Source organism: Oncorhynchus tshawytscha, linkage group LG29 (genome assembly GCF_018296145.1).
Source record: "Oncorhynchus tshawytscha isolate Ot180627B linkage group LG29, Otsh_v2.0, whole genome shotgun sequence".
NCBI classification, from domain to species: domain Eukaryota; kingdom Metazoa; phylum Chordata; class Actinopteri; order Salmoniformes; family Salmonidae; genus Oncorhynchus; species Oncorhynchus tshawytscha.
The window spans coordinates 20,621,482-20,636,833 of record NC_056457.1 but is presented as its reverse complement, the minus strand read 5'-3'; the positions used below and the strand labels follow the sequence as shown (position 1 = coordinate 20,636,833).

General features: G+C 41.2%; 1 protein-coding gene across 16 annotated transcripts in view; it reads right to left on the bottom strand.

Moving 5' to 3' along the window:
• The window catches only part of LOC112227765 (aspartyl/asparaginyl beta-hydroxylase), a 39,096-nt gene extending 24,618 nt beyond the window's left edge, over positions 1-14,478 (bottom strand). For 8 of the 16 annotated variants that reach the window (XM_042308774.1, XM_042308782.1, XM_042308783.1 and 5 more), the window contains exons 1-3: positions 10,300-10,466; positions 5,804-6,013; positions 3,700-3,768 (exon numbers count right to left, since the gene is read on the bottom strand). In XM_042308774.1, the coding sequence (XP_042164708.1) occupies positions 3,700-3,768; positions 5,804-6,013; positions 10,300-10,363 (343 nt within the window). In that variant the 5' untranslated portion in view covers positions 10,364-10,466. Of the gene's footprint in view, positions 1-3,699; positions 3,769-4,768; positions 4,809-5,803; positions 6,014-10,299; positions 10,514-13,696; positions 13,744-14,051 lie in introns of those variants that run through there. The other 8 variants (XM_024392623.2, XM_024392624.2, XM_042308785.1 and 5 more) reach the window with 7 other exon arrangements.
• Between the last annotated feature and the right edge of the window lie 874 nt (positions 14,479-15,352).

Below are 15,352 nucleotides of genomic sequence, written 5' to 3'. Positions count from 1 at the left end.
ACCATGTCGGAGGGGACTGTACGTGCCATTTCAAAAGAGTGCAAACTGTGCATCATACCGCAAATATGACACTGTCGCTCAATCTATATGAAACAGAAAGAAGTCACTTATTCCTGTCATGATCCACTCCTGTACAAAAGGCATAACACTTCGTCGATGACCATAATCTTTGATAGTGCCCATGTTTGTAGATAGTAGACACTACACATAAAATAGTTCCATCAACACTGCGAGTCATTTTTATTAGACGGATGCTAAAACTTTACCTCACTACATAATAAACTAAATGCAGTGTTCAGATATTTTACCTCAAGATATTAATAGACTAGTACTACATATTTCAATAGGCCTACTTAAAATAGTTTTTTAAAATCAAAAATGGCCTAAACTCTGGCCTATTGTCCCTCTAGTCTGGAACAGAAATACACCCTCTCTTGGTCATTGTGACCTTCGGAAAATAAAGAAACTGAAAACAGAGTCTGAAACCCCTGCGTAAATACTTAGCCCACATGGCTTAAAGTCAATGTGGACGACATTCCTAAACTCTGGGGTTCAGGCTGAGCTTTGTGGGGCTGTTTGGCAAGAGATGGGAACTTCTCTTCAATCCAATAATAGCATGGTGGTTTATTAGCAGTTACAGTTTAACACACATTTCCTTCAAATAGAAATGCAAAAAATGCTGCAGAGTTGCAAATTCAGTGGTCATTTGGTCATTCACAATGCATTTGTGCATCATTCCAGCATCACGCCAACAACACACTCAGTGTTAGTCCTTTCCAGATGTAGGCCTAATACCATTGAGTCAAAGGAATTTAGACAAAGTAGTCATCCTTGCTAAACTGAATTAACATACTACTGCTGGGATAAGCGAGACAACTGCTAGACAGTCTTAGAATAGACCGTGCAAATAGATACAGCATGTTTTGCATGAAGATCACATCACTGCAAGTATCCCATCAAGCTAATCCAAAGGGGAACATTGCTGACATAACAAGCATTTGAGGATAGAAAACGGCATGTACTGCAATATCCAATGTTCCACTGCTAAAAAGATACACGACATCACACTTTTTTGTGAATTAAACTATGAGACACATAAACTGCGAAATACAACGTTATCAGAAGCCAGATGGTCAGTGGTTGGTTATAAAGATAAAATACTTCATTGACATTTCTGATTAAAGGGAATTACTGTAAGGCTTTTAAGAGTATAGATTAACTGATTACTTTCAAATCCATTCTTTCTTTACCAATGGTCTAAAAGCAGAAATGACAAATTCAGTTTAACTGGAAAAATTAAAAGATTTAAATAGCACATAAATGATTAATTCAGCCAGAACAAAGATGTGCAAAGAATATGTGTATCACAACGATGATGAGTAGTGCAAAAGCTTAGAAAAACTGCAAAGCATAAAAGTATTTTTAAGTCCAGGCCAATATTCCCAATGACACCATAGCAGCAAGTCCAAAGTCAAGGAGGACAAAAACATGAGATCCTCTTTTCAGACATTCTTTTCACAGAGACACTGTCCTTCCTTTGACACGACCAGCGCAATTTTCAATTTCCTCCAGTTAGAGTTGAGGGGCAAGGTGACCTTTGGGTGACCTTAGGCCTCACCCAGTAGACTAGTCTCATTCTGCTCCTCATGGATGGGAAGCTAGGAGTGGAAAGCTCAGGAGCGTTTGACTACTGATCTTGTAGGTCTAATATAACGCCCTGAACCCCAGCACCGTTCTGGGACGTACCAGCATCACCCTCCTCCTCTGCTGTCTCACTCTCTGGATCCTCCACCTTCTCTACGGGAGGAGAGATCACGTCATAGAGAAACGTGAAGAAGCCGTGAAACCAATCTGAGCCCTCCTCAGCTAAAATACCAAAGATTTCCTCTAGGGAATCTGCATTTTCATTAGTAATTTCACCGCCCTCTTTGGTGAAGCCTGACGAGAGAGAGGAGGAAAACAAGGGGGAAGAGAAGAGGAGAGAGAGGATAGAGGATGGAGAGAGGGAAGGGAAGAGAAATGAAGAGAGTGGATGGTAATGCAGGAAAGAGAGAGGCGTATAAGAAGAGCGACAAGAAAATACCCCCTTTAAAAGTTGAGAGTGTAGCTGTCTGAAAGTGTAGAACTTTGAAATGTCGCTGTCAGCTATGGACAGAGGTACTGAAACCAATCCTGCTCAGTGTTTTTAGTCAGTGTTTTTAGACAGTTATTAGTCCTTGTCTTTGATTGGTTAAGTCTTTATTAGTCCCTTTATTAGGGCACACAGGACAAGAGCTATTAGACTAGGCATTATGTGAACTGGAAAGTGTCCGTGATGAGCCAGTATTGTATATACAGTACCTTCAGAAAGTATTCAGACCCCTTAACTCTTTCCACACTTTGTTACGTTACAGCCTCATTCTAAAATTGATCAAATACAAATAAATCCTCAGCAATCTACACACAATACCCCATAATGACAAAGTGAAAACAGGTTTTAGATTTTTTTTGCTACATTTATAAAAATGTACATAACTATTCAGACCCTTTGCTATGAGACTTGAAATTGAGCTCAGGTGCATCCTGTTTCCATTGGTCATCCTTGAGATGATTCTACAACTTGATTGGAGTCCACCTGAGGTAAATTCAATTGATTTGACATGATTTGTAAAGGCACACACCTGTCTATATAAGGTCCCCCAGTTGACAGCGCATGTCAGAGCAAAAGCCAAGCCATGATGTCGAAGGAATTGTTTGTAGAGCTCCGAGACAGGATTATAACGAGTCACAGATCTGGGGAAGGGTACCAAAACATTTCTGCAGCATTGAAGGTCCCCAAGAACACAGTGGCCTCCATCATTCCTAAATGGAAGAAGTTTGGAACCACCAAGACTCTTCCTAGAGTTGGCTATCCAGCCAAACTGAGCAATCGGAGGAGAAGGGTCTTGTTCAGGGAGGTGACCAAGAAACCGATGGTTACTCTAACAGAGCTCTGGAGTTCCTCTGTGGAGATGGGAGAACCTTCCAGAAGGACAACCATCTCTGCAGCACTCCACCAATCATATCTTTATCATGACAGAAGCCACTCCTCAGTAAAAGGCACATCACAGCCCACTTGGAGTTTGCCAAAAGGCACCTAAAGACTCTCAGACCATGAGAAACAAGATAATCTGGACTGATGAAACCAAGATTGAACTCTTTGGCCTGAATTCCAAGCGTCACGTCTGGAGGAAACCTGGCACCTTCCCTACAGTGAAGCATGGTGGTGGCAGCATCATGCTGTGGGGATGTTTTTCAGCGGCAGGGACTGGGAGACTAGTCAGGATCGAGGCAAAGATCGACGGAGCAAAGTACAGAGAGATCTTTGATGAAAATGTGCTCCAGAGCGCTCAGGACCTCAGACTGGGTCAAAGGTTCACCTTCCAACAGGACCCAAAAAAAACTGGTTTTGCTTTGTCATTATGGGGTATTGCATGTAGATTGTCCCTTCCCCCATTTTTTAATAACCGGAGGACTTCTTTTGAGCTGCACACTAAACAAAAGATTTACTTCTGAACAACTGTGTCCAGGAGTATTTTCATGGAACTATTTTTTTGATGTGAAGATTCATTCACAGCATCAACAAAAATTTCTGGTCAAACTAAAGAAACCAAGTCAGTCATGCACAAGCAACATTTACTGTAGAGGTCACAAAAAGATCATCATTAAAAATGCACTTGCCAAGTAGTACTTTGGCGTCCTCCACATCGAAATCACCGTCGCCATCTGCGTCATACGCTGAAAGTTTACCTGCGAAAATGTCATAGATAGGGTCATGCCATAAAAAACATTCAGAGTACAGTCCTTTCCACAAATATGCCTATCCATGAAAATCTTTGCGGGACATTAACTTCCTCTGTAATTAGAAACAGTTAACTGATCATTTGCTTTCTTTAATGTGATCCTCTGGGTTTTAGTGATACATCACTACTTGCCAATGAAGTCATACTATGGTGCTCAAAGTGGACCCGTATCATATTTACAGCCTGCATCTCAGCTCTGAATTCTTCTTACATTTCTGAGGGGGACATGGTAGGGGGGGTCGTGGTCAAGGTGATTCTGCTGAACTGCAGCAGTATAGACATACGGTAGACAAAGCAGCAGCCACTCGACTCTGACTGCACTCTGCAGACATAGCTGTACCACAGACTGACTTCCTGTAGTTACACACACGGCCTGAGTGAGGTCACACTGACCAGTGACTACACACACACACACCGATTTATTCAGTACGGAGAGCTGATCCTTTAAATAATCAGGGAGTTCACAATCACAGTAAAACTAAAACTGTTTGGGAAATTAAGTGAATTTTCTGGTCAAAAGGTTGGGAGGGGAGGGGATAAGAAAATGAAGCTATAAGTAAGTCTAAGTAAGTACGCCTTGTCTGAGCTGAAGTGACCCATAGGCTCATGTTTATGTAGCGTGAGGCAGCATGATGTACAAGTACGCTCCCTGGATAGGACGCTAGTCTGTCGCAGGGCCTTGATGAAATGGAGCTATACTTTCAATTCAAAGAATGCTGAGATATGAGAATGAAGAACTTTCAGTAGGAGTCAAAGGTGGATTTACAGTATGGTGCACGCAGCATCGGCAAGCCAAGACAAATATATTGTTAAATCATTACTTTGAGGCATATTATAATGTAAACTATTCAGAATTAATAACAGATAGAATTAATATATTTTTTTGTGAAGTATGACAGATGGGTTTGTGTTGTTTGGTGATGCATGCAAGCAAAGACCATAAATACCTTGTAAAACCTTTGAAAAGTTCAAAGGGAATTCCTTTGCTCTCGCTGCATGCAAGATTAAGACACACAGGCACATTTTGTTTTTAGGGGTACCATCCAGATCAAAGGTTAATTAAACAGTGTCAGTATTGTGCCAACTTCACGCTACACATTAAATTGGTTATTAAATTATATATTTTTATGACTAATATCAGTACTAATTAATCTTTCCCCTTAATTATCTTTTTGAAAAGTTAAAACAGTATGTTATGGCTTCCTGTCTGATATGTGTTCCTGTCAAGACCACATGCAACATTTCGGTTCCTGTATGAGTCAGAGAAGGCATGAAGTGCTGTTCCTACGTGTCTAGAGTAAGCTATGAGGACAGAACATCATCTAGACCAGTGTTTACCAACTCCAGTCCCCCCAACTGCACACGTATCTGTTGTAACCCCAGACAAACTCACCTGATTCAACTCACCCAGGGCTTGATGATTAGTTGACAAGTTGAATCAGGTGAGTTTGTCCAGAACTACAACAGAAACATGTGCTGTTGGGGGTACTGGTGGACTGGAGTTGGGAAATACCGGAGTAGGGGGCTATACTCAATTTAGGCTTCACATGTACTGTAGCATACTAACACCCAATGCCCTATATTCTACATGGTAGAAAACCATTACCTGCTCTACACAATATATATCAATACAAACATTTAGTAACGTTGTGCATTCTTATCTTGAGAGATAAAGCAAGGCAATAGTTGTATCAGATAAAGGTTACAGCCTGCCGATACTGTAGTTATTTGTTAAAACAGTAACCTAATAAAATAATAATAGCATTGGAATTACACTGTGGTTTCTTTGGGATTCATTGACATAAGCGTCACTCCCGTTTGGTACCAGGTAGTTACCAATTGTGTTGAATTCTATGAGGTAAGTATTGTTACAGCATAGTGTATTCTTAGTAACATGTAAATACCAGGTACCAGCTTAAACCGGGCTGTAAAATAAAGCATTACTGTTTATCATAGGAATGAGGGGAGGTCAGCTGACTCACCAATGACGTTGTCGTAGTCCACCAGATCTAACCACACCACGGCCACGGAGCTCCACACCCCCAACAGAGCCAGAACCATGAACCAGGTGAAGATCTTAGTGCCGCTAAAACCACTAGCAGCACCTCCACCCCCACTAGCAACACCCCCACTAGCAGTAGCAGCCTCCGCTTTCACACCATTCTTATTCACCATTGCTGCGGGCTTCACCTCTGGAAAAGAAAGAACACAATAGCATATGTCAATTATTCTGACTGGGGCGTAGGGTACTGGACAGATCGCAGTCATTTTGGAAGATGTATTTGCTACGACTGTGTTATGTTGTTTTCTCGCCTAGACATCTTAAGGTGAACGCACTAGTGTAAGTCACTCTGGATAAGGGCATCTGCTAAATGTCTAAAATGTAAATAGAATTGGACTTTCAGTCATTGTGATTGACAGGACGGAAAGAAACGGGAGCCATTCTTAGCCCAGTGGCCTTCCACAGAAGCTGTGAGTTCGTGTGCGAGCAGATCTGAGTAGAGGACGAGTGAGGGGGATGCTGAAGTCCGGTTAGAAAATAACCCTGTCTGGATCAAATGACTGAATGACAGAGGCAGGCAGAAGACATAAAGGCCCCAGCCCCTGACTAGTCCGACAGGCTCAACTCAAGGTTGCCCATAATAGCACCAGGCAAGGCAAGCTTTAATATGACAGGTATGCCCAAAAGTTGTTGTTGTGCCTTTGAAATGCAAGATGTCCCCGTATGAAACGTGATATTGGTTAACTAACCTATATCTATATGAGAAACAAGGTGTATGAAACACCAAGATAGATCTGGTTCTCCCTGGTTTGGACCCCCCCATTACCTAGACATGTTTAAAGTGAGACCTAGGATGGGTATTCCAACTCTAATAGTAGAGGGGTAGTCTCAAGTTGGCATACTTCCTAGTGACATAGGCTATTCACACGAGGAACCTCCATAGGCTCGCAGAGAGTTGATGTCTGATGGTATAACTCGACATCATAGGCTCTTGTTCTGGATGTGTAAAGAAAGAAATGTCATACTCTCCACTATAAAATAACTGGTTGATTGCCTAAAGGTCATGCTGGATCCTCGAAAGGTTATGGATTTCTCTCTTGGGTTCTTCAATGAAAACGTGTATGAAACAGAGATGTAAGATATGACTGCATCGTTCCACAGACCCTAAACCGATCCAAATGTAACACACATCGGTCAGAAAGTTTTATTTTGCTCATATTACCTTCTTTCTACCTTCCCGAAAATACCTCATCTTATGTGACAACTTATGTATCCTCTCCTTCAGTGTGGAGCCAAGCATGTAACTGTGTGGACAGTCATTGATCTACAAGTCATTTTGCATTACATTTGACATTTTAGGCATTTCACAGACGCTCTTATCTAGAGCGACTTGCAGTAGTGAGTGCATACAATTTCACAGACGCTCTTATCTAGAGCGACTTGCAGTAGTGAGTGCATACAATTTCACAGACGCTCTTATCTAGAGCGACTTGCAGTAGTGAGTGCATACAATTTCAGACGCTCTTATCTAGAGCGACTTGCAGTAGTGAGTGCATACAATTTCACAGACGCTCTTATCTAGAGCGACTTGCAGTAGTGAGTGCATACAATTTCACAGACGCTCTTATCTAGAGCGACTTGCAGTAGTGAGTGCATACAATTTCACAGACGCTCTTATCTAGAGCGACTTGCAGTAGTGAGTGCATACAATTTCACAGACGCAGTAGTGAGTGCTCTTATCTAGAGCTTGCACTTGAGTGCATACAATTTCACAGACGCTCTTATCTAGAGCGACTGAGTGCATACAATTTCACAGACGCTCTTATCTAGAGCGACTTGCAGTAGTGAGTGCATACAATTTCACAGACGCTCTTATCTAGAGCGACTTGCAGTAGTGAGTGCATACAATTTCACAGACTCTTATCTAGAGCGACTTGCTTATCTTGCAGTAGTGAGTGCAGAGCTCTTATCTAGAGCGACTTGCAGTAGTGAGTGCATACAATTTCACAGACGCTCTTATCTAGAGCGACTTGCAGTAGTGAGTGCATACAATTTCACAGACGCTCTTATCTAGAGCGACTTGCAGTAGTGAGTGCATACAATTTCACAGTGGTGGAAAAAGTACTCAATTGTCATACTTGAGTAGAAGTAAAGATACCTTAATAGAAAATGACTCAAGTGAATGTCACCCAGTAAAATACTACTTAAGTATCAAGTATACTACTTAAGTGTCAAAAGTAAATGGAATTGCTAAAATGTACTTAAGTATCAAAAGTTAAAGTATAAATCTTTTCAATTTCCTAACACTAAGCAAACCAGACGGCACAATTTATTTATTTACGGATAGCCAGGTGAACACCAACACTCAGACATAATTTACAAACAAAGTATTTGTGTTTAGTGAGTCCGCCAGATCAGAGGCAGTAGGGATGACCAGAGATGTTCTCTTGATAAGTGTGAGAATTGGACCATTTTCCTGTTAAAATGAGTATTTTTGGGTGTCACGGAAAACGTATGGACCATGTACACCATTTTCTTTAGGAATGTAGTGAAGTAAAAGTTGCCATACATTTTAAACACTAAAGTACAGATACCAAAAAAAAGTAGAACTTGAAATTATTTTTACACCACTGCATTTTCATTTCTACTAGTCCCCCGTGGGAGTTGAACCCACAACCCTGGCATTGCAAGTGCCATGTTCTACCAATTGAGGCACACAGGACCATGCCAAACAACCCTAAGGAATATCAGTAGCCTAGTCAAACTGCGCACTGTGCCCATCTTCGCGCACTGACCAACACTAGGTAGGCAGCTTGTTCCTGATCTTGCACATCTGCCTGGCACCTTCAGCATTAACATTCTAAAATGGTTTGCACAATATTAGGTTTTATTAGTTAAGTGACAACCTATGTAAATTTGCCAGGTTATTGTTATCTATTCGCTGTTGAAAATGGTGTTTTACCGTAATAAAAGTAAGCTACCGGGGACAACTCTCATCTGGCTATACCTGCTGATCGGGGCTCACAACAGATTTTATTTGGATCGTTCAGGTTCACCATCAGCAATAGTTTTGGTAGTTTTGCTTTAAACAATGAGTGTATATGTTATTTTTTAAATATACAGGATAAAGTTGATAATTTCATAACGAGGAATCACGTTTGTGAGGCTCACATTCACAGCCAAAGCGGGAGGAGAAAATAAGCTCACTAAAAAATTCCCAACGGTCAAAACAATTCAATTTTGAGATGGGATGAAATCAAAATTGGTGCTATATATTTAATGCCTGTCATAGCTAATCTGAAAGCGATCAATATGAGCTCCATCAGTAGCAGATTCATTTTGAATGGAAAATGTGTGTTTATGCAACAAATGTTAGTTAGTGCATCATATCGCGTGAAACCGAATCAATTCGTTCTCTAATCAAACCGAATAGCACCGAATGGTTTCAAATTAAAACATATCTTTCCTGTATCGTATCAGAGGCCAAGTATTAAATCGTATGATGCACTACTTCGTATTGCCATTTCTGGGAGTGTGATATTCACACACCAAAACAGGCCCATCTCAAACTGGATAAATCAATTAGGTTAACCATATCTAAAATTAGCTTTAGACAGCTTTCAAAACAATTGCTCATATGGAAGACAGACTGTACGTACACAAGCACAAGCTCTGTAGGATAAGGTGAAATCAACGAGAGGTGTTGCAATGGCTCACAAGAACCAGCTAGGCTTACAATCACAATGTGCCCTTGAGCAAGGCACTTATTCCTACTTGCTCCTGTAAGTCACTCTGGATAAGAGTCTGCTAAATGACTAAAATATTCATTTAAATGTTGGGACATGGAAACAGTGATTTGTTTCCACAATATAAATATGGGCAGTATTCATTCTCTAAATTGATAAGATAAAACCAGGAATAGAGAGAGTGATGGTGACGACATAACGGGCAGGGGGGTAGGGAGAGCTGGAGCGAGGAAGATCGAGAGTGTGAACAGGTGGTTATTCAACTACTGAAGGCTCCAGAGATACAGGTTTGGAACGAACACACAGCTACCCTACTGTAACTGTACAAGTTCTAAAGCATTTCTGTATGCGAGGTAACACTATAGTTATAAGCAATATACAAACATACACTAGCCTAAGTCACAAACAACTACCTAGCCTACGTTTGCAACAGTACCCATGCCGTGACAAGTCACCATGTTCTATATTCTTTAGTCCTTTTAACCTTTAGGACTTTTACAAGTAGTTTGAGCTTTTAAAAAGCTACCCATTTAGAACAGGTTGCTGGCCAAGGTTGCTCTCTCTACTACCATTTGTAAAAGCCCTACGTTACTGCCGACACTATCACACACTACTCCGTTACCCAAAATGACAACTCAATCCTCACACTGTCGGTTACCATTCCACATTTCTGAATGAAGCAGTTAAGCAGAACCACTAGCCTATCATTTACAAATTCCCTTGACCCTACCTGGGATTTCTTCAGCCAATATGGCTTCTTCACAGATAGGTTCCTCCAACACAGTTTCCTCCATCAGGTCAGATGAAGTGGGATCCACGATGAGAGAACTCCTTGATTTTTCCTAGTTTCTGACAAATCCCCCCTGCCTGTATCAGTTGTAGAAGTCAGCTGGAACTTGATAAGGCCAAACTGGTCCGGGGAACTATTTTTAGAGCTGTCAAACAAATATGGGGAGGGCATGCCGAGTGTGTCTGTGTGTGTGTGTGTGTCACTACTCTGCCATAGCCAAATAGGACGGAGGGGGGACTGTGCAGAACGAAGTGCGCACAAAGACAGTGGAGCAGAATTGGCAATTGTCCAAACAGAGACAAAGTAACAACATGAGAGTTGCCTCTTGAAATGTCTGCATGCTTAAATATCTTTAGAGAGAATCTGCTGCAGAGGTTGAACTTAAACTTCTCTTGAATTTGAGCATGTCGTTACACTTCAGCAGGTATTCCCAAACTGGGGTATGCGTACCAATGCCGTCGGGGGTACGCCAAAGAAAAATTTGATTCACATTTTCAAACAGTCCATTTATATTTTCCAACAAGGCTATACATTTGGGTGAGTTTCCCCCCCCGCCCCCCCCTGCCTGAGTAGCTTCGTTTCACTGCCAAAAATAAAATTAAACCATCTAGTGTTCAGTGAAATAACAATGTCAAATACAGGTAGCCTAGTCAAATAATTAACATACAATCACATTGACCGTTACGCTCTCGCGGGAATTCCACTAACGGTCCGTATGTAGCCAAACATAGCTGCTGCTCATGTTGGTATCTGTACTGATGGCGCAAAAGCCATGACAGGGAGACAGAGCGGAGTGGTAACGCGCATGCAAGCAGTTGCTCCTGCAGCATCCACCGAGAGGCTCTTGGTGCCAAGGGAATGCCTGACAGCTTGAAAGACGTTTTCACTACAGTGAAAATGGTTAACTTTGTTAAAGCAAGGCCCCTGAATCATGTATTTTCTGCACTATGCAATGATATGGACAGCAACCATGTAACGCTTGTGCAACAAACAGAAGTGTGCTGGTTATTAAGGGAAAAAGTACTGACACGTTTTTTAAAATTGAGAGACGAGCTTAAAGTTCTCTTTACTGACCATCATTTTCACTTGTCTGACCGCTTGCATGATGACGAGTTTCTCACACGACTGGCCTATCTGGGTGATGTTTTTTCTTGCCTGAATGATCTGAATCTAGGGACAAAATGCGGGACAAAATTCAGGCTATGATTAAGAAGTGGGATCTCTTCTCTGTCTGCATTAACAAGGACAACACACAGGTCTTTTCATCATTGTATGTTTTTTTGTGTGCAAATGAACTCAAGTTTACGGACAATGTCAAATGTGATATAGCGAAGCACCTGAGTGAGTTGGGTGCGCAATTCTGCAGGTACTTGTCCGAAATGGACGACACAAACAACTGGATTCGTTATCCCTTCCAGTCCACTTACCGATATCTGAACCAGAGAGCCTCATCGAAAATGCAACAAGCGGTTCTATGAAAATTTTATTTAATCAGAAGCCACAGACAGATTTCTGGATTGGGCTGCGCTCAGATTATCATGCCTTGGCAAATCGTGCTGTTAAGACACTGATGCCCTTTGCAACCACTTACCTATGTGAGAGTGGATTCTCGGCCCTCACTAGCATGAAAACTAAATACAGGCACAGACTGCGTGTGGAAAATGATTTAAGACTGAGACTCTCTCCAATACAACCCAACATTGCAGAGTTATGTGTATCCTTTCAAGCACACCCTTCTCATTAACCAGTGGTGAATTATTCACCATTTTCAATGAACAAATAAGGTTTTATATGTAAAATGGTTAAATAAAGAGCAAAATTATTGATTATTATTATATTATTATTTGTGCCCTGGTCCTATAAGAGCTCTTTATCACTTCCCACGAACCGGGTTGTGACAAAAACTCACTCATTCTTTTGTTTAATAAATGTATAGTGTGTGTGTGGCAGGCTTACAATGATAGCAAAAAAACAACATTTGAGAGTGCGTTGACCCTGGTGCTAGAGGGGGTACGCAGCTGGACTATAAAACGTTTGGGAACCACTGCACTACAGTATTTAGAGCTTGCTGTAAAAAAAAAAAAAGTTGCTTAAATGTGTGAACAAGCAGCTCATGAACAGGCAGACACACCCCTTTAACTTTACACTACACTACTGTAATAATAGAGTAATAATGTATTCTATCGTGTATTGTTTTATGATGTAGGCTGTTACCTTTTGTTGTAATGTCATTGTTTTAATCCTGTTTGGACCCTTGGCATCAGCTAACTGAGATACTACAATTTTCTCACTAGATGGGTGGAAAAATGCATTACAAACTTCCAACATTTTTGATACCATACCTTAAAGGAGGACGCTGTACTGTACATGGCACTCTCTCGTATGCTTCCAACAATCGGGCACGCAATATGCTAGTTACCACGATACAGAAGCCATCACAGTCATCATTACATTTTAAATGGTGGTGGACAACTCTAGTATTTTTGGAGTCAACTCCGACTCCTGCTATCAGTATCATTGGAATCGACTCTCTATCTAACATTAGCTACAGCTGCAATGCCAGTATGTGCATGCACACTAATGAACTGGGTGATTGATTAGCAATGCATAGAGCCGTCTGAAAATCTCCACTAACAAAAATATGCAATATCTTACGTCTGGAGCCTATTAATGACCATTTTAATTTTTGGAGTCGACTCCGACTCCCCACCACTATATATTACAGCCCATTATGACAACACCTGACATGTAAGGCTATCCGCTAATCTTAGTTTGTGTTTAACATAATATCCTCTATAATAGTTGAGTGCATCATGTTAGTAGGTACATAAAAGGCGGCCAAAGGTTTCTTTGGTTTGGGCTACAAGCAACCATGAAATTGAGGAACTGTCAAGCATGCACAAGCCTTCAAAATATGTCTAGAGGTGGTTGATGTTGCCCTGGCTACAACCACTGGCACCAACCGCTATCACCCTAGTGTAGACTCAGTGTCTCTTTTGCAATACCAGCACAAACAACCCACTGCGTTCACAGCAAGACAAACAGGGCCAAGCATTAGTAGGCTATGCCTTTCTATCAGATATTACAATCACAGTACATGCTTACTTTTATGATACTTCTGATAAGCCAAGCAAGTCCGTGCAACTGTAACTGTTATCAACCACTCAAAACACAGGGCACTTTCCAATTGTTTAGACTCAGTGCTTACAATGACACTCTCCAACGATATTTTATGAGTAGACTATTACTCATGTGTTAAACATGTTAGGTAACGCTTTAATGATCCCGGCTGCTTTAATCACACAAAACCCAGCGCAGAGTTACACAGGCTTTTTACCAGATCTGCGTGTCCGGGGATGGTCTGGATGAATTACATGGTGTCCACTGAAGGGAATCATTTTACAACTATGAGAGAAATTCCCCCGTATTGCCATACACGTCAACATTATTCATCACAATTTGAGAATAGAGAAACAAAAAGCCTAAACCAACCATCGAAGGCAAGAACATTATCAAAGTCTTTGCCTCCTGCTCGTGCAGTTGCATAACTGGCAAATAAATATTGAACTGGTGGCAGCCTAAAATACTGAGACCAGGTTGTTTAACTAGCTATACTTGCATATTAGACTATAATATAGTTTACTAGATATGCTGTTAGCTAGTTAGCATAGGGATTAGGGAAGGGTACCGACCTTTTTTGGATTGGTTCCTGGAATTCTTCCTCGGAGCCATCGTAAATGCACGGATGCTTACAGTTCAAAGGGTTAGAAATGCTCAAATACTTAGCCTGTACGCCTTCTTGTTCTCTAAATACAACTCTGATACCTCCTTATTGGTGGAAGCTCCTACTGCTGACTATCACAACACAAGTAACGTCCTCATGGATACTGACAAGCTAAAATGTACTAATGAGTGATCTCAAATTCGACAGGGAACGAGGTCATGGGCGGATGATTTTTTGCTGTAGTTCTACAGCGTGGACCACTATCGTTGGGTCGCGCCTAGAGAATCCGCCTTGAAGGTTTTGATACATTGCCTGGCTACACGACTCCTTGCTCCAGACAAACGCCACGCCACGCCACGCCCACGGACGTACATTTTCTTCTACGTAGCGAACTATAGTGCAGCGGAATAATTTAGGGTAAATTGTCAGGCTATTTGATAACAGCAAAAACGTGGCAAAAAAAGGGAACGTGTCCTCTCTATCGCGAGATTTTAACAATCAAAGGTTTAGGTGGCTGCTGGCTGGAAACTAGAGGGCTCCTATCCCCCCTCATCACCATTATATGTGTCTTTCCTTTCAGATAGAGGCGGTGGATCAGGGAGGGACAGAGGGGACTGTATTGTATCTAACCTGAGGGGGGGGGTCTTCTCCATGTCGTGTGCTGGGGGATTCCTGCAGTATCTTCTGGGGGTCAGATTATAGCAGTTTCCTGGAGAGATTAATCTGGAGAGAGAGAAATACTGCCAAATACATAGCCATAATATGACGTTTGACATATACACTCACAAGAACTACAGTGCATTCAAAAGGTATTCAGACCCATTGAATTTTCCACATTTTGTTACATTACTGCCTTATTCTAAAATGTATTAAATAAATAAAAAAATCCTCATCAATATATACACAATACTCTATAACGACAAAGCGAAAACAGGTTTTTTAGATTTTTTAGCAAATGTAAAAATTAAAAATATATACCTTATTTACATAAGTATTTTTACCCTTTGCTATGAGATTCGACATTGAGCTCAGGTTCATCCTGTTTCCATTGATCATCCTTCAGATGTTTCTACAACTTTATTGTAGTCAACCTGTGGTAAATTTAATTGATTGGACATGATTTGGAAAGTTGACAGTGCATGTCAGAGCAAAAACCAAGCCATGAGGTTGAAGGAATTGTCCATAGAGCTCTGAGACAAGATTGTGTCAAGGTACAAATCTGAGCAAGGGTACCAAAAAAAATGTCTGCAACATTGAAGGTCACCAAAA